Here is a 24,228-nt window from a genome sequence, read left to right on the forward strand (position 1 = left end):
TGAAAAGTTGATCCATATAGGCTACCCTTAAAGTCGATCCATACCTGTACGGTTTTCTTTCTTCTGTTGAACACAAAAGAAGATATTTTGAAGAATGTGGGTAATCAAACAGTTGACGGTGGCCATTGACTTCAATATAGGTAAGAGTTGACCGTAACCATTGAATTCCATAGTATAGGGACAAAAAATAAAATTCTAGAAGTCAGTAGCAACCACTGGCTACCCACATTCTTCAAAATATATTATTTTGTGTTAAGAAGAAATAAATTTGTACAGGTATGGATCAAAATTCTTCTGTGTTTAACAGAAGAAATAAATTCATACAGGTCTGGAAAGACATAAGGGTGCGTAAAGGATGACACAATTTTGAGGTGAACTGTCCCCTTAACAATTCAACTTTTTGTGAATTTTTGTGTAAACTAACTGAATTTCACTGCAAACATTTTCTGTACATCTCTTTTACTACCATATATTTATTTTATTATACTTGATTATCATACTTCATTATACTTGATTCTGATTGGTCAGTCATAGAATGCTGTCAAATATTTTTTAAACAGGTAATGATTTGCATTTTTATATTATAAATATATCAAGCTGTTACCCAATCATAGCAGTGGGCGTTTACATTGGCCCCTGCGGTCTTAGTACACGATGTAACTACAGAAGAGTCGTTTATATTTAAAATCCTATTTTAAAAAAGTTTTAAATAGGAAAAATATAGAAACTCTTTGGTCATTTTTGAGCGAGATGCTAACGGTCTAATCGGATTCAATGATCTATGCTAAGCTACAGCTAAAAGTGCTACCGCCAGACCCGGAGACCGGCTGAATGGATTCGAAAACGGTAAAACTCAACTGTTTAACTCTAGGAGAGTTGGAAAATGAGCCTATTTTCAAAAATAGTGGAGTGTTCCTTTAAGGGGCCAATGTAAACGCCCACTGCTATGATTGGGTAACAGCTTGAAATAAGTATTATACTTGTGGAACACTTATGATTGCAACTGTTTTATGATTGCTACAGTTGATTACAGGTGCAGGAAGTCTTGTACTGTTGTATTCATCTCTATTGCATAATGAAAGTAGAAAGTGGGTCATTTTGGCAGCTTGGTTTCAGTAAAAGCTGTTTTTAAACTAACAAGGAAGTTTTGAGTTCACTTACATTATGTTTTTAAAGTACAATTTATGGAGCCATTATTTCAGGAGCCATTTACTCAAGCCTACTATGTTACAAAAATCATTCATTATTTAAAAAAAAATGATGATGATATGATGATGATTATTATAATTATTATTTACATTTTTACTTTTTTCAATTATCAGTGTGCAAATTTGGTACACAATACACATTTATTATTAGCAGAGTAACAAATAAAAATGATGTGCTGCCTAATACAGCTTGTGAACAGCAATTGTCTTTTATTAGTACTGAATGCATACAAATCACCGTACTTTCAAGTCAGTTTTGGGTTTTAAGAAAATTATTTTTAGAAACAGAATCTAATCAGTACAGATAGAGAAGTGGACAGTCCAGATCTCTTCCAAGGATATATATATATATATATATATATATATATCATGTCATTACACCAGCAAGATAGAAGCAATAACGTATGATTACACTGGTTATTAAAGAGTAAATCCTGATTGATTTGAACACTTCAACATGTGACCACCACAAACTTACAAATTCATGATCACAAAATAAATGCACTTCTTCTTTGATGATAACGTCCTTGGCTTTATGTGTGTAGGGCCACTAAAATATTCTGAACCGGTTATACCTGTTTCTCAGTCATGCGCATGCAAAAAGGGACTGATTGTTAAAACATGTTTACAAAAGTCCCTTCTACCCCCACATTAGTATTAAATGACATACGCCACACAATTTAAAACTGAAGTCATTTAGCAGCTATTTAATGGGAAACAATTAAATCAACGATTTTCAACAGAGCCACTACAAGGCAGAATTGTAGACATTGAAGCCTTACTATGTTGTTGAAATTACAGAAATTATTGACTTGGAGCCTATATCGAAACCTGCATTCATCAGTTCACTGCAAATACCTTGCACCGCCACATTCTTGGACAAACTCCCCGAAACAAAACACAGAAACCAAAACTGCTAGAGGTGGAAAAGTGGGCGGAGTTCAGACTCACTGAGGGCGGGACGAACGTTCCTGATTGGTCATTGCAGGATAGGTACGCAGATGATTTGAAGGAAGAAAAAAAGAGATCTCGGGTAATGTTTCTTTCATGAGCGAAACTTCCGAATTCTTGCTCTTCACTGTTCTCTTGACTTTGTCGAACAAGGACGTGATTATTTCTAGAAACAATCGTTTTAAAGACTTGCGTCCATTGCAGCTGAATTAAAAGCAAGTTGAAGTTTCTGAACACAAGGAACAAAGGTGTTTTGTTAGGATGCGGTACATCTCAGGTATTCGGACTGCCTTCGTCATATTGATTGGTAGGTGCATAACTTTAGTTAGTTTTTTTCTTTCTAAAAAAAAAAAAAAACTTTTTTTTTTTTGCTATCGAATTAACAGTTAATGTAGGATTGTTACTTAATTGTTCTGTTTTATGTTGGGCGCGCCATTCAGGGTTATGGATGGGCGAGGCTCAAGGTAAGAAATTGACCTAATTTGCATACATACTAGCTAAATCGATACTTAAACTATTATTATATCAGTTTATATACTTAAAATGTTAACGTCTTTTATGTGTGTAAAGCAAATCAATGTGTTTCTCTCAGAATGCGGTCGGACACAGCTGCTGAACAGGATAGTCGGAGGCTCCGCTGCGTTAGAAGGCGCGTGGCCCTGGCAGGTGGATATTCAGGTAAGAATGGCAGCCATTATGAAACTAAAGTTTTGGAAAACAGGCAGAGGAGTTCACAGGCCTCAGTTATATAGAATACATTCCTGTAGCTCAGACAGTCGAACAACACCGAGATCATAGTTTAATGCGTAACCTGATCAGGTGCCCTGAATGCAAAATCAAAACAATTTTTTTTATTTTTTTTATTTTTTTTGGTCCTCCTATACAATTCCATAATATGTATTCATAATTTTACATATTAACTGAAAAGTTGTAGGCTGAAGCCTTGGCTTTTCATAAATCTATAAATGTAATCTATACGAAAGATACAAAACAATTATGAATAGTTCACTCAAAGCTGAAAATGTACTCACCTTCAGGCCGTCCAAGTAGTAGATGTAGGAAAGTTTTTTTTTTTGTCATCGGAACCGGTTTGGAGAAATTTAGCAATACATCACTTGCTCACCAATGGATCCCAGGAGAGAAACCGTCACAAATCAAGCACGATTTACAAGAGGGAAAAAAAATCTTCCGAACAGTTCTAAACAAATATGTTGGTGGTTTTGACTGGAGGAAGCGTTATTGTGAATTATGGCCAAAAGCAATGGTTTAAAGTTAAAACACCACTTTTATACAAACACTCAGCTTTTCACGTTACAAGATGTTAACTGCTGGACTGGAGTGGTGTGGAGTACTTTTGGATTATTGTGATGTTTTTAATCAGCTGTTTGGACTCTCGTTCTGACGGCACCCATTCACTGCAAGTGATATAATGCTAAAATTCCCCAAAGAACAAACAAACTCATCTACATCTTAAATGGCCCGAGGGAGAATATATTTATCAAATTTAAATTTTTAGGTGAGCTATTAAAAAAAAATCAATAAAAGACAAAAAAAATATTGAGACCATTTCATAACTAGGAATTACACCTTTCATATTTAATCGAGTTGTTTCAAGTACTTCATATACAGATTATTAATGAGCTATATACTTGTTTATCACCTTTTAAAATTTGCAAATTGAACTACACATTTTAAATTCCTTGTCGCAGTTTTTCCACAATATATACTTTTTTTTTTTTTTTTAAATAAAGATTTTCCAATTCTCTTATTTTATCAAATAAAGCTTTTAAATCTGGACTAAATCCAAATATCAGTGCAAGTTTTAATTACTTTATGAAGGTTTGGGATACATTCTGAATTGTCTGTCAGATCTGGTTTCGTATAAATATCCTCCTGATCGCTGGTTGATGTGTTCGTTTAGACTGAGAAGCAAGGACATGTGTGTGGAGGAACTGTCATCTCGGAGAACTGGGTGCTGTCTGCTGCACATTGCTTTCCCAAGTAAGTTTTACACCTTTTTTTTTCCAACACCAATATAATCCTTGTTTGTTTATATATATGTATATATATATATATATATATATATATATATATTTATTTCTCTCAATTTCTCTTCTCCGTCCAGCCCTAATGACATCTCCACCTACATGGTTTACGCGGGCCGGCAGCTGCTGAACGGCTGGAACCCAGATGAGACCAGCCATAGGATCCGTCGTGTGGTGGTTCCTCTGGGTTACACAGACCCTCAGCTGGGTCAGGATATCGCTCTAGTGGAGCTGGCCACATCTGTGACGTGGTCCGACCGCATTCAGCCTGTCTGCTTGCCATATGGCAATGTGGAGTTCAGCAGCGACATGAAGTGCATGATCACTGGATGGGGTAACATCAGAGATGGAGGTGAGTGAGAGCGGACTGAAACCTACGGGCGTCTGAAATTTCATCCATGCGCAGGTTGTGATGCGAAACTTAGAAATGACATTCGAAGTCAATATGAAATAAAGTATTTAATAACTTAAGTTAAAGTTAATATTAAATCCAATACTATTTTGTATAAATACAAATATAAAACAATAAAATTAAAAAACACTTTAATTCATTTAGGCATCACAACATTAAATGTGAAATGTAGAATGTGAATAATGGATACTCATTATGAGATTGGCTAAAGATTACATTTGTAAGTGTTATTTAATTATTAGTGTTTTTAAAGATTAAGTTACATTTAAAGGGTTAGTTCACCCAAAAATGCAAATTCTGTCATTAATTACTCACCCTCGTGTTGTTCGAAACCCGTAAGACCTTCGTTCATCTTCAGAACACAATTTAAGATATTTTTGAGGAAATCTGAGGGCTCTCTGACCCTCCCATAGACAGCAAGGTAACTACCACGTTCAAGGTCCAGAAAAGTACCAAGATGATCGACAAAGTAGTCCGTGTGACATCAGTGGTTGAATGTCAGTAGAAAACAGAAATAACGACTTTATTCCACATTTTCGTCTCTACTGCGTCACTTTGGACGCGCGTTCACGACAGTACCATGACGCGAGCGTGTGGCGGCGCTGACCCAGATCCAGCATGATGACGTCATTACACCGGATCTGGGTCAGTGCCGCCACACGCTCGCGTCATGACTGACGTGACGCAGTAGAGACGAAAATGTGGAATAAAGTCATTATTTTTGTTTTCTTTGCGCAAAAAAAGTATTCTCGTAGCTTCGTAAGTTTACAGTTGAACCACTGATGTCACACGGACTACTTTGTCGATCATCTTGGTACTTTTCTGGACCTTGAACGTGGTAGTTACCTTGCTGTCTATGGGAGGGTCAGAGAGCCCTCAGATTCCATCAAAAATATCTTAAATTGTGTTCAGAAGATGAACGAAGGTCTTACGGGTTTTGAACAACACGAGGGTTAGTAATCAATAACAGAATTGTCATTTGTGGGTGAATTAACCCTTTTAAGTGTGATGGATGACAGTAAAGGTGTCTAAATGTGTACAATTAAAGTTGCTCATGAACTGTTGTTTGCAAGCCATTTTATTTAGTGTGAAACAGAATCAGAAAAAGGGGCTTGATTTATATTGGATCGCTTGGAAAATAGACGTGTTGGATGACCGCAAAGGTGGTCTAAAATGTAAAAATAAAGGAAATGGGTATGTGCAATCACATAATCAGTATCAACTGATAATTGATGTGGTACCAATATATTGTTCATCCCTGCTATTTACTTTCTTAATGCAAATGTATGGTCTTATTGAGCACAATTCATTGGCGCACGTTATTCTCATGCTCACCAAGGCTGTATTTATTTGCTCAAAATTACAGAAATATTGTGAAATAATATTATGGTTTAAAAGAACAGTTTTATACTTGAATATATTTTAAAATGTAATTTATTCCTGTGATCAAAGCTGAATTTTCAGCATCATTTCTCCAGTCTTCAGTGTCACGTGATCTTCAGAAATCATTCTGATTTGCTGCTCAAAAAACATTTCTTATTGTTATTCATGTTGAAAATATCGTGCTGCTTTATATTTTTGTGGAAACTGTGATACACTACCAAAATTGTGGGCTAAGTAATATTTAAAATGGATCAAATGAATTTCTTAAAATTCAGCAAAAAAAAGCTCATGATTTCCACTAAATTAAGCAGCAAAAACTCTTTTCAACATTAATAATCATAATAAACATTATTAATAATTAAGCACCCATAATAATTGGTAATGATTTTTTGAAGGATCATGTGACACTAAAGACTGGATTAATGATGCTAAAAATTGAGCTTTTCTGTCCCAGGAATAAATTACATTTTAAAGTATATTACTATAGTAATCAGTCATTTTTAAATTGTAGTAATATTTCACAATATTAACGTTTTTACTGTATCAAATAATGCAGCCTTGAAAGAAAAATGTAATTATTCCAAACTTTTGACCAGTAGTGTATGCATCTTGTGTGGAATATTGTCAACTGCTACATACAATAAATAAAGAAATTCTCGTTCCTTCAGCGTGTACAAAGACACAAAAGCAATTTCTTGCGTTTTTTTTTCTTTCCCCACAGTGAATAATCTTGTGGTTTCTCATGTCTTGTTCAGTTGCTCTGCAGGGCGTTGGGGCGTTGCAGGAAGTTCAAATGCCAATTATTGACTCAAAGACTTGTCAGGATATGTTTCTGATAAACCCCACAGAGAACATTGACATCCGCCATGACATGATGTGTGCTGGATTCCAACAAGGTGGCAAAGACTCCTGCCAGGTGAGGAGAGCATTGCATGGGGAAAACATGATTATTTATGCATTGCTAATGTTCATAATACCCTTCACTTCTCATATATCTCTGCATGTATGCTTTTTCAGGGTGACTCTGGCGGCCCTCTGGTGTGTCAGATCAGTGACGGAAGTTGGGTGCAAGCTGGAATTGTGAGCTTCGGTCTTGGCTGCGCTAAACCTAACCGACCAGGAGTCTATGCCAAAGTGTCCAGCTTCACTAACTTCATCCAGAACCATGTTGGAGGAGTCCAGCTCAAGAGCGCATCGAGTCACATCTGGGCTGACCGGGTCATGTTGCTCATCAGGACTCTGGTGCTACTAGTATTGGTGCAGCTGCTGAGATAAACACACACTGATCTTCGCACAAGCCAAAAGACTCCCGCCCCAAAATTACCATCCTACATAAAGAGAGATTTGAATGCCATAAGTAGCTTTTTAATCAGTTTTTTTAAACAACTTTATATTATTTTTTCCAATTTGGTTTGTACCAAAAATACACATAAAGACACACTGAATGATTTGAAATAAAAGATAAACGTATGTCTTTTACCTGCTCACTTGATTGTTAATATATTATTTTAACCATCTTAAACTGTAATGATTAACACTGCGATGAATCCACATAATTCAACTGTGCAAATAATGCAAATTTTAAACCGAAATTGTTCTCATGGGCAGCTGAACGCATACTCTTGATGCATACTAAAATATGAATGGACACTTATTTGATCCAGCCTTTTGCACAGCAATTATAAATGTTATTATTTACTTTTATATCAGGACATGTAAAAGTGTCAAGTTCACACGTGCAATTAGATGTTTATGATGTGAAGGATTTCATGCTTTTCTAGAGTCAGCCAGTTGTATATTTGTATTTCTTGGTGACCGTTTCTCTTAAAATACTGTAAATAAAACTTTGTAATAAAATGATTTTTGTCATTGATATTTCGAGGTGAACACCGGTGAATCGACCAATCCTATCATAGCAACTGTTGCTGTCTGGCATTATGATTTTGTCAGATAAACTTCTGCTCTTTTTCTAAAGCAAGTCTATGGAAGATTTGTGTTTAGGTTCATTTAATCATAATTTTATATAAATTATTACAAAAATTAAAATATTGTTAATGTGCATTCAGCATCGGTAAAACGCCTACATTTTCTCCAGGGAAATGTAAAATAATTGATATATTGATTCAGGTTTTAGATGTAATTTGTGCAATCACTTATAAATAATAAATTTTCACTTTGAGTTTTTAATCACATTGCTTTGCATTAATACAGTTTTATAAGAGTAACAAAGGGGGCGGGGCTTATTCAAGGTCAATATTACTACTAAGTGCCTTCTATTTATGAAATCTTATTAATTCACGATTACAATCAGGATTTGCCTTCGTTCTTTAAGTGGTCTCTGGTATTTTCATAAGAATAATGTGTATTTATTATGGCAATGGTTAGCATACAAATCTATAAATAATTATTTCTGCCTCATACTGTAATCTGAATCCCCATCGGATTGTAATCAGAAGTTGTTTCAGACACTCGCTGGTGTCTGAAAGTGAGTTTTGAGTTTTAAAAGGCCGTTTTAAATGTCATAAATGTTGATTTTGTCTGATACACTATATGAACACTGCAAAAGAATACCATCATTAAACGACACATGAATCCCTTTGATAGCTTTATTCAAGAAAATACTCTTGTTGCTGGTGTAAAACGGAGCAAATCTGCAAGTGGTGCAGTAAATTTCACTATTTTCTACAAGACATTCATGCAACATCAAATGAAATGCTTTTCTACTTTCTACAGTCATTATGTCATTGTGCTCTGCTGTGTTTCATCCACCGTAATACTACTGCCCTGCTGGTGACTCCTACTGTAGTGTACTAGAAAATAGCTTTAAACACTCGTCTGCTAAACAACGTACTATTTCAACTGACTTATTCTGTAAAATCAGCAGAATGGAGTGATATTGGCAAATCAATGGCACTAGCACCGTTGAACTGAACTCCTTCTCCCTGGTTTTTTATAATGGCACTGAAATTCTGAGAATGGAAACCCCTTAAGAACCGAACGGAGCATCATACTTTAATGTTGGCACAAATAAATAATGCATTCAAACCCATTAAAGATAAAGGCACTTTTCTGGGTAAGGTTCTAGGTAAAGGTCTTAATAATTTGGAGCCTCAAAAATACATCTCTCCAACGTATACTGGTGCACAATACAGCTATCATGTTCCTCTGTTCACCGCTCTCAACCGGTTCTACAAGGGGATGGAGACCAAATGCATGGACTGATCAAGTATCAGGAAGCGTTGAGTTGTCAGAGAGGATCATGGGAGATCCCAGCTGGAGCTCCTGCTGAAGTGACTCCATGTCAGCAGGGGTCATGCGGTGTACCTCCAGCCAATCAGAGAGCAGGGACGCAGACAGGGGGGCCAAGTCATTGTGACTAATGAAACAGAGAATTGAGATCATTGAAATGTACGTTAAAGTCAAGTACTGTAATTGGCAGTGATGTACAGTTCAAAAACAGAGCGTGCACTTTGCGGTCACCGGGATCTGAACTGACCTTTCCCTGAAGTCGGAGTGCTGGAGTTCGGTAAGCGACTGGTTTCTAAGCAATCAAACTTTCACCTTGAAGAAAATAAAAATGCATAATAATAATAAAAAATACCATTGCTTACATTGAAAGAAGGCAAAGAGTCATATATTATAATTAAAACGTTCACCTGTGACTTTGAGAGCTGCTGTGTGACTGTGTGGATGTCAGGGATGCTGTTTGCCGGCTGTCCCGTGTCAGTGAGACCAAGGCAGGGTTGAGCTGCAGCTCCTGGAGGCTGTTTTGAAGGGCCCTGTGTATGAGAGCCATTTTGTCGCTCCTCTAAAATGCAAAGTTTGTCCAGGGTTTGAGGACCATTGCCAGTCTCTGGATTGGAAAGAGACGTGCTGGTGTCCGAAACGCCAATTCTGGGGTTCAGAGCTGATGGTTTGGTCATAAAGGATTCCAGCGGCAGCAGCTGGATGTGAGCGTTGGACTGTGACTGTGCATGCGTGACGGGCTTCGGCTGCGTTTGCATATGCGTGAAGCCCGTGTGTGCAGGGTTATTCAGTTCTGGGGGAGGTTGGTGGGTCTTCTGGGGTTGGTGCTGAGATGTTCCTGTCCAGTTCCCAAGACCGGCGAACATTGTTCCAACAGTCAGAAACGGAGGTTTTAATGTGATGTTTTTGGCAAAGGCACATGGGGTGGTTATCACACCAACACTTTCACCTCCTCCTACAGCAACTATCCCATCGTCTCCATTCTGAGCTGGACCTAAAGAGACGGACGGTGCATCATGTGTCGGTTTTGGATGGAATATTCCAGCTGCCAAACACTGTCCCATTTGAGGCAGCATTTGTGGGGGTCTGAAAGCCTGCACTCTGCTGGGTTGTTTTGGTGGCATTGATTCTCCCCCGTCTGAGTTTGTCTTTACGACATTGCTTCCTTTTGCTGGCTGGATTTGGACTATCTTACTCTCACCAGTTTTGGCACTATTGGTTTCCGCGGTCTGCGGTTTATCCACGTGATTGTCCATCATTCGCCCCCAGCGCTCCAACAGCTTCTTGTCGTTGTCGCTGAGTAAAACGCCGCACAAAGATTCACCTTGTTTTCCCACCTTTTTCTCCTTCTCTTTCAGCTTCCTCTTTTTCTCCATCGCACGCTCCTGTCTCTTCCTCCGCTTCTCTTCCCTCTCTCGTTGTCTCTCCTGGGCTGTGACTGTCTTCCTCTGCTCTGGACCAGAGTTTGAGGAAGAGAGGGATGAGGATAAACCTCCAGCAGATCCTCTGATTAAATCTATACCAAGAGCTGCAGAGAATCAGTACATTATTGACATGACAGAACTTGTCATTACTCAGAAAAAATGTAGAAAAATTGGATAAACATTGAAAAAAAAAAAGTAAAGAAAGAAATAATATCATAAGAAAAGAAAACGTACAAGTTTACAGAATTTTCTATTCAGGGTTGTAACCGGAAAAAAGAGGCAGTATGAACTTAATAGAATGAATATTTTATACATATAATAATTATAGTATATAAAAATAAACATTAAATATATAATATTTTAAAAAATATATCATATATAAATTCACTACCGTTCAAATGTCTGGGGTCTGTAAGATTTTTAACTGTTTTTGAAGGTCTCTTATGCTCACCAGGCTGCATTTATTTGATCAAAAATACAAAAAAAACTGTAATATTGTGAAATATTATTACAATTTGAAATAACTGTTTTCTAATTAAATATATTTTAAAATGTAATTTATTATTGTGATGCAAAGCTGAATTTTCAGCAGCCATTACTCCTGTCTTCAAGAAGAACTTCTTAATATTTATGTTGAGAACAGTTGTGCTGTTTAATATTTTTGTGGATACTAATAGATAAATAGTAAATTCAATAGAACAGCATTTATTTGAAATATACATTTTCTGTAATATTGTAAATGTCTTTACTGTCACTTTTGATTAATACAATACATCCTTGCTGGATAAGTATTAATTTATTTTTGAAAAAATTAACAAATAAATCTTACAGATACACAACTTATAACCGTTAGTGTGTATATATAAGATAAACATTATAAATAGTTGTTTTTTATATAGTTCCTTGCATGGGGATCATCATATCTCGGGGTCTGTGGCAACTAATTTAAAAAAACACTCAATGTTAAGCAATATATGGCCACATACACATTGCAAACTCTCACCTCGAGCCTTCTGCCTTAGTGCTGATTTAAGCAAGGCAGCTTTGAGAGCTGCTTTTGTGTCTTCTGAAATTGCTCCCTCTTTTTTTGTACCTTCCCCGGTTGTCGCTTTCCCTCCTTTCCCCAGGGAACGTGTGAGATTTTGAGAGAGCGATTGAGCCTGGGACTGTGTGAGAGAGAGTGAAGGCATCGACTGAGAAAGACTTGAAGTGGGCGGAGTCTGAGAGATGGGGTGGGACGGAAGCATTTGATTGGACGAGACAAGCTCCTCCTTTGCGCAGTTCGTCACCGGTTCGGTAAACGACATTTCCTTGTCTGTGGGAGTGGTCAGATCGATGGTTTCAGGCTGGCCGTCGGAGTTCGCGCTGGGCATGTCCACATCCTGGCAGCTTTCCTGAGCCAAATGTGGCAGAATTTGAGTAAGGTGATGTGGAGCTTGAAACGAGTTTGCATTCGTTTGAGTTTGTGTAGTGTCTGTCGGTTTGAAGTTGAGATTTGTGTGAGTTTGTGCTGTTTCCGTCAAGTATTGAGACTGTGGAGCCACGCAAAGGGTGCTACCTGACACCCCAACCCCCGCCGAACTAGAATGGGGTGGTTTAAACTGTATCTTCTTCCTGATGCCCTGCTTCTTCTTATGAAAGTCCTGGATTTCTACTAGTATAGCTTCTTTGATTTGTTCTTTGCCCATTGGCTGCCGGTCAAATTCAAAATTGAAGGCAGGAACGCACACTGGCTCGTCATCTGGGTCATGGTACTTGGCGAGGTAAGGGTGTTCGAGGGCTTGACATGCACTGATCCGCTCGCGAGGGTCAAATCGGAGCATTGCGCCCAACAAGTCCAATGCACTGGGCTCAGCATGCGGATACAGTGCTGCAAGCGGCTCTGGCGCTTTTGATGGGAGGCTTCGCACGTAAGAACGCACCCGATCCGACCCTATCGAGACGACGATTCTCTCGGGCGGCGTTCCCAAAACTGAAAGAATCAGCTGAAGCTGATGCACATAGTTCTTCCCTGGAAACATATACCTCCTGCCGAGCATCTCACCAAAGATGCAGCCAACAGACCAGAGGTCGATGGCCAAGCTGTAGTGGTGAAGCGACAACATGAGCTCAGGTGCGCGATACCAACGGGTGGCCACATACTCGGTCATAAAGGAACGTGACTCTTCAGAGTGGGCCACACTTAATCCGCGTGCCATGCCAAAGTCGCCAATCTTCAGCTCGCAGTTTTCGTTGACCAGCAGGTTGGACGGCTTGAGATCCCGGTGAATGACGTTGGCTGAGTGAATGTATTTCAGGCCTCTTAACAGCTGATACAGGAAGTAGCGTGTGTGTTCTGGGGTCAGAGGTTGACAGGAGTGAATAATCTGATGCAGGTCACTCTCCATAAGGTCAAGAACCACATACCTAAAGAATGAGAGACACTTTTAGCACATTAAATATGAAGAGAGAATATATGCTTGCTGCTTTGAACTCAAGCTTACACTGATTTGAAAGCCGAGTGAGGGACCATCGGCTGGAGAATGTCTTTAATGGCAATGATGTTGTCGTGTTTGAAGTGCTTGAGAATCTTGAGCTCTCGCAACGTGCGTTTGGCATTCGTCACAACCTCGAAGGCATTAGGGATCTTCTTTATTGCCACCTGCTGGCCTGAAAGCATAAATAAGTTCAGATATTAGACATCCTATCATATGTATCTATCCAAACAGATACAGAAATTTACAATGAACAGATATACACCTTATTTTCAAAAGTAAGCTATTTTCTGTGAATGTGCAAGTCTTCCGATTCAATAGTTGCTATAGGAAAATGACTAGAAGAATAAGAGTAAACAGTAAAACTATTTGCACTACAAACTAGTGTGTTTGTGATTACGATAATAAATTCTAATTATATGAAAACAAATACATTTTGCAACATCAAGCATCATAACAGGCAATTTTTGTACATCTAAAATAACTGGAAGTTACACCAGAAGCCAAGCGTCCGCTGTTACATAAAAAAATAGTGGACTGGGTGCATACAATTTACATTTATGCATGTTGAGCAGAAAAATAAAAAAAAATTTGAAAGAAATAAAAATGTAAAAAAAAAAAAAAAGAAGAAGATTCTGAGACTAAATTAATTCTTGCTTAATTCTCTCTGTTAACAATAATGAACAAGAATACATGATTTTATATTAATGATCTAATAACAGTAATAATTACTATTATAAATTAATAATGTTGTAATAAAAAATATATTAATAACTATATAAAAAACTAAAATAATTAGCCATTTATAATAATAATAATACAAATAATGAATTCTGACATCAAAGATTTAGTGTAATTATTTTAAGTCTTTGAAATGTATCCTGGCACCCTCACCATTGTCTCGTCTCCGGGCCGATGAGACCACACCATAAGCACCTGTACCAATGGTCTCAATAATGTCATATTCTTCCCCAACTTCAAACTTCACATCCAGGGAGTGGGCTTTAAGTAGAGCCAAGTTCTTATCAGCGACAGTATTTGCATCTGCATCATTAGGCTGAGAGGGACCTTCTGTAACGTCTCTGTGATGGCTCTTGTCATTGTTGCCCTCTCTCCTGTTACTGCCCTCGGAGGCTTTTCGGGCCGGCACTGCTTGGGTGTCATCTGTCTCGTCCCTCTCATTGGTTGACATTCTGAAACAAAACATTCAGAAAATGGTTAAAGATGACAGATTTTACTTTCTGTTCAGCTTATTATTATTATGGACTCTAAACTTCTCTTGGACATGCACAGTTAATGCACTTTCCTTTTAATCGAAAATAATTTACAGTATTTCAAAAACAGCCCCACTTTCATGTAACGCACACACATGTTTATAGTTTGTTTGAAATAATAACAACTATTACGAATATAAAACACTTTGAATAGTTTGCAGCCCTAAACATTTTCAGAAATGTTCTCACACAGAACAACCTTGACGGCAACCAGTCTGGTTTCAGAAGTGGACATTCAACTCTCAGTTGTTGAAGCCCTAAGACTGGCAAGAGCGGATTCCAAATCTTCAATACTTATCTTGCTGGATCTGTCCGCTGCTTTTGACACGGTTAACCACCAGATCCTCCTGTCAACCCTACTGGCAAAGGGCATCTCAGGAACCACACTCCAGTGGTTTGAGTCTTATCTCTCAGATAGGTCCTTCAAGATATCTTGGAGAGGTGAGGTGTCCAAGTCGCAACATCTAACTACTGGGGTGCCTCAGGGCTCAGTTCTTGGACCATTTCTCTTCTCTGTCTACATGGCATCACTAGGTTCTGTCATTCAGAAACATGGCTTTTCTTATCACTGCTATGCTGATGACACTCAACTCTATCTCTCATTCCATCCTGATGATCCGACGATAGCTGCTCGCATCTCAGCTTGTCTAACAGACATTTCTTGCTGGATGAAGTACCATCACCTTCAACTCAACCTTGCCAAGACAGAACTGCTTGTGGTTCCATCAAACCCATCGTTTCATCTATGTTTTTGTATATGATATCATTGTGATATCATTGTGATCCTTGACCATCAAAACATAGGGGTAGACATAACCTTTTCTGTGTTATCATGTTTGGTTCAGGAGGTTTGACACAAAATACATCATTTGGTTATGGAGGAAAGTAAAATGGTCGCCATGGCAAGCACGAGGTGTTTTTGTGATGGCTCCATTTCTGTAAATGTTCAGGGCCCTAACCTGTACAATTGTACCAAGTTTGATGCTTTTATGAAAAAGTGAACATATCACCGAATATTTTGCACATATCACCTGGACTACTAAAGCTCTTTTTTTCAGTGCACGTGATCGCCTGTGAGTCGGAGTTTCAATCGGGCGTTGTTAAGTGATACTTTTCTCAGCGCAGATCAGTACGGACCAATCCCAGTGCTTAGGTTCAAAGTATAAGAGTGCTGTGGCAGATTTAAATTTGAATGGGAGAAAACCATACAGTCTATGGAGAAAACCAATCCTTGCACGAAATATGCTAAGTTAACATACTTGTTCATCTGAAAAACAATGCTACAGTCAGTTATTCTCCTTTGAAAATGTGCGTTTCGTGCCGGAATGTGGGTCTCTGTTTTGGTTTGTGAAACCCGCCCACTGCCAGTTTATCCAATTGTATTTCGGCATCCCGGGTTGCCAGTTGGCGGAAAACACAACGTATTTCATTCATCGTCAAGTGCGCTCGTTCCTGTTGGTGTCGTCAAACTGGCAACCTGCGTTGGCGTCTGAGGAGGAGGGGCCGGGTGAAAAAAACCCTCTCCAATATTTTGAATTTGGACTGCAATACCTAGTTCAACCACTCGGTGTCAATCCTACATACAGCACCTTTAAAGCCCCGTTCACACCGCCAGCGACTTTTTCGCTGCTTGTCGCTTGTAGCTGGCAATTGAGGTCGCTAGAGGGCGTTCCCACTACTGGTTGCCTAGTTACCCCTGTAACACTCCACTACAGCAGATGAATCACGTGCTCTCCACTGACTTCACTCCCATTGGTTGTCGCCTTTCAAAATCGCTGCTTATTTGCATAAAGTTGAAGAATTCTAAACTTTTGTCGCTTGACTCGCATCGCTTGACACGCCCACATTCCGTCGCCAACGATCACTGTCGCTCGTGTCGCCGGAAGTCGCCAGCTCTCCATTGAAAATGAATGGGATTATGTCGCTCTGTCGCTGTGTGTCGCTGGCGGTGTGAACGTGGCTTAAGAATGGAAACATTTTAGTCTACAAAAAAGGCTTTTGTGAATTACGTAATTTGTCAAAATTGTCACTGCAATGTCCTCGAGCCAATCCTCTATGCGAGTTCCTAAATGGGAATATCGCGTCCGCTGTGTTTTCTGGGTTTAGTCCTGTCGGTTTATGCGCTACATGTTGAACTGTCCCGGGAGACCAATCCCGAATATCGCTCGATGTGCGACCTGGGCCATTCCGTCAGCTGCTCTAAAGACTTCACATTCAGGTAAATGCGTTAATTTCAGTTCTGGCAGTTTTCATGCATTTTGATATCACCTAGACAATATCATAGATATCACCTAGATATCACCTTACTTCCCCAGCTGATTGATTGCAAAATGAATTGCAAGTAGTTTTTGCATAAGTTTTTGGAATTGTTTAAATATGCAAATTATGCATTACCTTATTAAATATGCACAAATTTGCATTTGCATTGCATAAATCCAGGTTCAGAATTTTTGATTAATTTTCTTTTTGTTTTATCATGTCATAAATCAGAAAACACATTAAAACAAAAATAAAAGTCACTTTTTAAAAAAAGTATTAAATTGTAGTATAAATAGGAATAAAAATGTTATGACAAGCTAAACAGGCCTAAATCTCAAAATTGACTAGTGAATGAAAAAAACAATGCTTTTGCCTGTAGTATCTTACCTAATTCTTTGCAAATAAGTTTTGTTTTATGCAACCTGCAAATAATATTTGCATGCAAAAAATATTCATTATTGTCATGTGTATGTTCCTAGTTGTCCTTATTTTGTTTGATTCCTGTTGTATTACGTTCCATTTGTGTCCTATTAATTATCCTGGATTACTCACTCCTGTTTCTGTTCTCCCTGATTGCGTTTCATGTGTTTATAAGCCCTGTGTTTTCCTCCGTTCCCTTGTCTCGTGTTGATGTTGTTTAGTGGTTCTCCTTGCTCCTGGTATTTGTCCTGATTTGAAGTTTGATTAAAGACTGTTATTTTCCCATTTACCTCCATCGTTGTGTGCGTCACTACAACCACAGACCGTGACAGAACGCAAGACCCGAAACAAGCAAGATGACTGCAGCTGAGGACCGACTGGGTGTGCTGCGGCAGAGTGGTCGGGCGTTGGAGAGATATGTGGAGGAATTCCTCGCGCTTTCCAACGGGGTGAGCTGGCATGACTTTGCTCTAGGTGCGTGCTTTCTTTTGGGGCTGGATGATGAGACAATCCGCTACGATCTCCCCGTGTGTGATTTTTATTTTTAATTTTTTCCCCCTGATCAAGCTGATTAATCTTGTTCTTTATTTAAATGGTTCAAACTTCGAAGTGGAAGTAATGAAGGAGAAACTCCAATCCTTCTCCTCATCCAGCCCCCTCAGGAGCTCTCTGTGTTTCCCCAGCTCACCCCATGCCAGGAACCCCCACATACCTCACCAAGGGCTCCGACCACTTGCCAAAACCCAGGTCTCCCCAAACTTTCCGAAGCTCCACTGTAGTCCTCAGCCCAGGAGTGCCGGCCGCTCTGAAGTCTCGCTCGCCGGCCACTCGGAAGTCAAGACGGCCGGCCAATCATCAGTCAGGCACTTGGTGCTTCTGGACATGGCGCTGCCTCCGGAGTTTTTGGCTCCTGTCCTCACCCCGGAATCATCCCCGGAAAGTTCTCCTTTGTCTTCTGATTCCCCCGAGGTAACCAGCCTTGCACCTCCAGAGCGCCCTCCAGTGCCCGCTCCTCGAAAGTGCCCTCCAGAGCGCCCTCAAGTACCCGCTCCTCCAGAGTGCCCCCCCAGGATTCCTAGTTTTCCCAAAGAAAATTTTTTGGGGGGGGGGCATATATCCGTGGCCGAGCCGGCTAAGGCCACGGAGGATCCGCCATGGCCCCGCTGAGCTGCCAGCTCCGCCATGGCAACCTGAATTGTCTGCTCCGCCATGGACCCTGATCCACCCTGGAGGCTCTCCTTGTCTCCACCTTGTTCCTGCCCTGCACCAGCCTCCAGGGCCCCCCCCCCCCCGGTGTAACTGTTACGGAGGGGGGAGTAATGTCACGTGTATGTTCCTAGTGGTCCTTATTTGGTTTGATTCCTGTTGTATTAAGTTCCATTTGTGTCAGCTGTGTTCTATTAAATATCCTGGATTACTCCTCACCTGTTTCTGTTCTCCCTGATTAAGTTTCATGTGTTTATAAGCCCTGTGTTTTCCTCCGTTCCCTTGTCTTGCGTTGATGTTTAGTGGTTCTCCTTGCTCCTGGTATTTGTCCTGATTTGAAGTCTGATTAAAGACTGTTATTTTCCATTTACCTCTATTGCTGTGTGCGTCACTACAACCACAGACCGTGACAATTATCAACTGATGGATTGGTGGAACTTTCTCAGATGCGGACGTGGATTTGGGCTTGTCCAGATCTTTACTTCCAAAGTGTGTTGAACCAGCCGAACAGTGTGTTGGGAATCATTTTCTATACATTGCAGCTGGGTTTGGGAAGTGCTTTTAGGCTCATACTGGGACCCCAAAAGCTATTTCATCAATATCAAACGAAGAGTCATATGCAAATAGATTTTTCACCTTTCTTTTACTTTTGCAAAGGCCAACTAGTTTTACCCATAAATTCTGCAGTTTCTCATATGTTGTACAGGCATCTTATTGGGACTTACTGAAATTTTGTATGATGTGATGCTCGTTTTCTTGTTCTAACAGGTCAGCTGGTGTCCAGCAGAGCAGTGTTCTTTCTTGGCATGTCATCTTGGGTGCCAGTGACCAGATCTGTGTATCTTGCTGCTATTCTTACATTTGTTTTGGGTGATTTAAAAAAAAAATGGTGGTTCGTTTCAAGCTACATCAAACTTTGCACTTCTCTACACAAATTTACAGAGAAGGACGGGATTGGAGGGACGTCTGAAGAGAGGGAAAAGCGAGTGAAATCAGCAATTGTTTTTTAATTTGAAAGACATCAGGGAATAAACTGCCTCTAACTTCTGGGGAAAAACAGAGGAACATGCATAAAACAAAACATTTACAGATTATTATAGGAAATCCTGGCAATTTGCAGGCTATTAATAAAACAAAACAAACAAAAAGATTATAATTTGGACTTCACCTGTTCATGTACACAAATAGGGGAGGAAGCTTCAGTTTTATTATTTATTATCTGCAATTTCTGAATAATGAAAAAACATGTTAATGGAAGTGATGAAACGGTTACCAGAAAGTGAATGATACTAATGATCATGTGTTTTGTATCCAGGTCAGATTGTTGCATGTATAAGAAGCCTAATGTGAAACTGATTTCTGATCAAATTTTGATTAAAGCTCTATATGATGAATACAGTCAGATTTTCCAATAAATGCTGTTTGACTGTGTGCTCATGTCAAGTGTATTAACATTTAAGTATATTATTTTGCCCTAATGCTGCTGCTATATAGAGATCTGGTCAACGTTGTGACCAAAAAAAATAATAATAACAATAACTAAGAAAGGCCCACATTTGTGATGTCATCATACAAAGACCCAACAACATTATATGCAGTATCCAACCTTGATGAGAAGGGGGCACATAACTGCAACTTTTTAATAGACTAAACGCAGTGTGTTTGTATAGAACAGTTCCTAATCTATATAATTATTTATATTGTATTATAATGTTATTAAATTATAATATAATAAAAATATAAATAAATTGTTCCCTTTTTTTGTAGTACATAATTCAAGATGTATTTGTGTATAATCTCTCTCTTTCCCTCTCTATAGATTATACACAAATTCACATGCACGCATATATATATATATAGAGAGAGAGAGAGAGAGAGAGAGTGTGTGTGCGCTAATGTGTTTTGTATTTAGTGTTGCTTGACAGCAAAAGTCAGGCAAAAGTTAAACAATGCAGCCAAGAACAAACAAAAAAAAAGACTTAAGATGTTGTTTTGTGTTGGTAATTTGAAGGAATTTGTATATTAGTATATGTTTTGCCCTGACCTGCTAGTGATGGGAAGTTTGGATCATTTTACTGACTCAGATCTTTGAATCTCGTTCAGCAAAATGAACGAATCCTTTTTCAAGTCATTTTGTTAATTTCAGCAGAATAAAATTAAAATGTTATGTGTTAATATCCAAATTCCCCAACACATATTTAGTCAAACATTGATCAAATTATATACGAATCTGAGGACTTGAGAAATGAACTAATAATTTTTGTTTCCTGTACAGAACCTATTGGATGTTGCACATGCGTTGTCAACACGAAATGAACGAATCCCTAGCTGAGACAACTAGTCGTTCAAAATGAACGAATCGTTCAAGAACGACCCATCACTATGACCTGCGCTGTTATGACTGTCATGTTGTAGTATTCTATACTGGAGTGTCAGGCCATCTTTTCCAGCTTTTGCAGTTTTTTTATCAATTTGAAATGATTAAGTTTCCTTGGTTACAAACAGCTATAAATAAACGGAAGCCCACATGATCTGTCATAGACATTGTTCGCCCGTGGCTTCTTAAAGAAACTTTTGATGTGGTTGGGCCTGGTGTACATACGGCCTAATATACAGATTAGAAGTAAAAGTTTAGACAATGCACCTTTCCCGGCATCCAGGGGTAGGCCCTGAAGTAAACAATCTTAGGGTCTGAATCGGGCTCAAATTGGTATGGCAAAATTGATGCCATCGTTAATAATTACAGCTGAGCAGATGAAACTCACGGTTATGGTAAGGGGCATGTCACTTCCAGAACACGCTCAAAGCATTTCACCAATCACAACACACTGGGCCAGCTAACCAATCAGAGCACATTTCATGTTTCAGAAGAAGGGGTTTCATTGAAACAGGAACCAACCAAGGTGTGCGAGATAGAGTGGGAAGAGAGGTGCTGAGTAAGGGATAGTGTACATCCAGCCAGTTGTTATCGCAGAATAACCCCTTACAGGGAGATCAGCACCCAGACACGAAGAGGAGGGGTCTTGTAGCACACCCTGAAGGGAGTTAATCTGTGATAACAACTGGCTGGATGTACATTATCCTGCTTATTACACGGCTACTTGTACCATAAGTAAATAATTAGACACAAAATATTGATTTGAGTTGAAATATTTGAATGCAAAGCTTCCGTGAAGAAAGCAGTTGCTAGTAAGCGATACGTTCAAACTAGATGGACATTAAAGGGATACAGTACAGTCATACCACTTATTACACGGCATTTCACCACATAAATAATTATGGCGATAAAAGATATTGATTTAATAAGATGAAACTGTCTTAAAATCTTACCAGTTTGTTAGTTATCTTATAATCAATTACACTGTCCAAACAATCCTTGCAAAATGGTAGCAGCTGATGAAACAAGAGCAAGCAAGACTGGATACCAGGATGACATAATTAAATATTGTACACATAATATTGATTTGAGTTTTTATATTTTATTAGCTAATCAAATGCAAAGCTTCCACAAAGAAAATCTGTTCCTAGCAAGCGTATAGTGCCGACTTCAGTTACCCGGATGAGCCTGTGTTATCAGCTTTTACCGGTTGTTATCGAGAAATAACATACCTCGAAATGTGTTGACTGACCAATCAGAATCAAGTATCCCACAGAGCTGTGTAATAAAATAATTTAACATACGTATGTAAAAAATAATACTTCTTTGGAACAATCAAACATGAAAACCTAGTCTAGTACACCTCATGCCTGCATCCTATTTCTAAAAATAGCTGGGGAAAAACATTACAACAAAAACTACATATAAAAACAAAATGAATACACAAAATGAAATTTGCAGTTACCATGGACCATGTATGTTCATGTATTGTAAATAAAAGAATTTATTTTTAAAGGTTTCAGTCTTATTCATTTGTTCAGTTGTCATTTATAGAATGACACAAAAGCCCTTTAAACTTTTAAGACTGATCAATTATATTGAGATATTCATATTAAATGAAATAATTATGCTCTTTTAAGATACCTTAGATAAAATTATTTGCTAAATTAATCAATTTAAAAGATTACATTTATTATTCATAATTAACAAACTTCCACATTTATTCCTCCAAAACCTAAAGTTGTGCCAGATGGAAACAATGACTGCATTATTTCTAGTATTTTATCTAGGGATGTTTTGCATAATGTTCTTTTTATGGGGTGGAAATAAATAATGCGAGAACATCACTGTATACGGTGTAGGATATCTGATAACTCGGTAATTTACATGAACTAAAGATGTAACACAGCAGATAACTATACTAAAAAGCACAAATAAGCAAATAAACTTACATTTTATCATGAACGCACACACAGAAGGTCAGCTTTGAAGGTTAAGTTGTAGGAAGACATGATGCATGTTCTTCTCTTAACTCCACTTGTCGACAATGGACCTTTCCTGGCATCCAGGGGTAGGCCCTGAAGTGGTTTAAGTCTTATCTGTCTGATAGAAGTATGGTAGTGAACACTGGTTCCTCTAGATCAGGGGTGTTAAACTCATTTTCACTGAGGGCCACTTCAACATTATGGCTGCCATCAAAGGGCCGGTTGTAACTGTAAGACAGATGTTACTATTCCTTAACATATTCTTAAATAACTGTCTCTTTATTTTATTATTACTTATTTAAGTTACAAATATTGCATGTATTTGCATAGATGTACAAATATATGCAATTCCTCTGTTATTTTAACATAAATCCTTTTAATTGATCAAGTTCAGAAATCCAAATTACTCTATAAATCAAAGTAAATAATAAAGACAAGTATCATCAAACACAAGTCGTTACATTAACTTTGTTAAAAACTTTTTTTGTTACATGTATGGCACAACAAATCATTGTGAGCTGCTAAGAACGTGTGACAGATGTGGTATGAGCCCAGTCTCATGAAAATGCGTATCGATAGCACAAAGTTTCTATTTGGCATGCGATTTATACGTAGACATTTACTTTGGTGCGCATGGCCCAAACACATTTAAAAGATTACATTTATTGTTCATAATTAATAAACTTCCCAACCTGGACTCAGAAAAATACGTACATCTGGGTACTTTTCTGCAACACCATTTTTACGTACCTTACTGTACGTTTCGCGCAGTTTCAAAGAGAAATGTCCACTGAGTGGTGCTAAAACACGGGTTCAATAAGTGAACACTGGCACATTTTTATTATGTTGATATAGGTACGTATTGCTGTGCTTTTATTACGTTGCTTCAGGTATGTATTGCAGCGGTTCAGGATTCAACTATCCAGGGATTGTTGCTAAAAGTTAATGCTCTATCGCAGTGGTTCTCAAACCTGTCCTGGAGTACCCCCTGCCCTGCACATTTTGTATGTCTCAAGGATCTGCGCTCGTTTCTATGTTAGATTGATAAATGAGGCCCACTTTCTATGAAAACCAATAGATATGAAGCTGGATATGTGTGATGCTAACATTCAAAAGCATCAGTTTTAAAATCTCCCAGCATATACAATTGTTTTGAAGTCATAACATAATATTCTTCAAGTAATTGTGCAAAAATTATGCTTTATTAATCGAAACTCTGTAAACTTGTGTGAAAAGAATAAAAGGTGTCAGAGTTTTACTGACTCTAGTGTTAATTTCTTTTGTAAACTGCAGTGATATGTACTTATTGGTATGTATTTCGCGTCTCGTGAAAAAGTGCCCCCAGGTAAATTTTTTTGCAATGAGACCAGGTAGAAACTTCAACATTTATTCCTCCAAAACATGACAACACTAAAACATTTTTTAAACATCATCTGATACATGTTGTGCCAGATGGAAACAATGACTGCATTATTTCTAGTATTTTATCTAGGGATGTTTTGCATAATGTTCTTTTCCTGGGGTGGAATTAAATAATGACAGAACATCACTGGATACTAGGATA

At 38.5% G+C, this 24,228-nt stretch overlaps 2 protein-coding genes and 1 pseudogene across 2 annotated transcripts; 2 read left to right on the top strand and 1 right to left on the bottom strand.

Moving 5' to 3' along the window:
• The first annotated feature begins 2,203 nt into the window (after window positions 1-2,203).
• LOC107557352 (serine protease 33-like) lies at window positions 2,204-7,913 on the top strand. Its single transcript, XM_016240739.1, has 7 exons — window positions 2,204-2,466; window positions 2,600-2,623; window positions 2,752-2,837; window positions 4,081-4,160; window positions 4,285-4,556; window positions 6,755-6,915; window positions 7,017-7,913. Exons 1-7 carry the CDS (start codon window positions 2,421-2,423, stop codon window positions 7,272-7,274), a joined length of 927 nt encoding a protein of 308 aa, XP_016096225.1. The 5' UTR covers window positions 2,204-2,420; the 3' UTR covers window positions 7,275-7,913.
• A 1,308-nt stretch (window positions 7,914-9,221) lies between these two features.
• mapk7 (mitogen-activated protein kinase 7) lies at window positions 9,222-14,409 on the bottom strand. Its single transcript, XM_016240726.1, has 6 exons — window positions 14,038-14,409; window positions 13,153-13,318; window positions 11,673-13,075; window positions 9,656-10,773; window positions 9,469-9,533; window positions 9,222-9,375 (listed from the first exon to the last, which is right to left on the bottom strand). The coding sequence occupies exons 1-6, from the start codon at window positions 14,348-14,350 to the stop codon at window positions 9,222-9,224; spliced, it is 3,219 nt and encodes a 1,072-aa protein (XP_016096212.1). The 5' UTR covers window positions 14,351-14,409.
• Window positions 14,410-16,451: 2,042 nt separating this feature from the next.
• LOC107557379 (vitamin K epoxide reductase complex subunit 1-like protein 1) lies at window positions 16,452-19,362 on the top strand (annotated as a pseudogene).
• The last annotated feature ends 4,866 nt before the right edge of the window (window positions 19,363-24,228 follow it).

Source organism: Sinocyclocheilus grahami, unplaced genomic scaffold, assembly GCF_001515645.1.
Source record: "Sinocyclocheilus grahami isolate Dianchi unplaced genomic scaffold, SAMN03320097.WGS_v1.1 scaffold599.1, whole genome shotgun sequence".
NCBI lineage: Eukaryota > Metazoa > Chordata > Actinopteri > Cypriniformes > Cyprinidae > Sinocyclocheilus > Sinocyclocheilus grahami.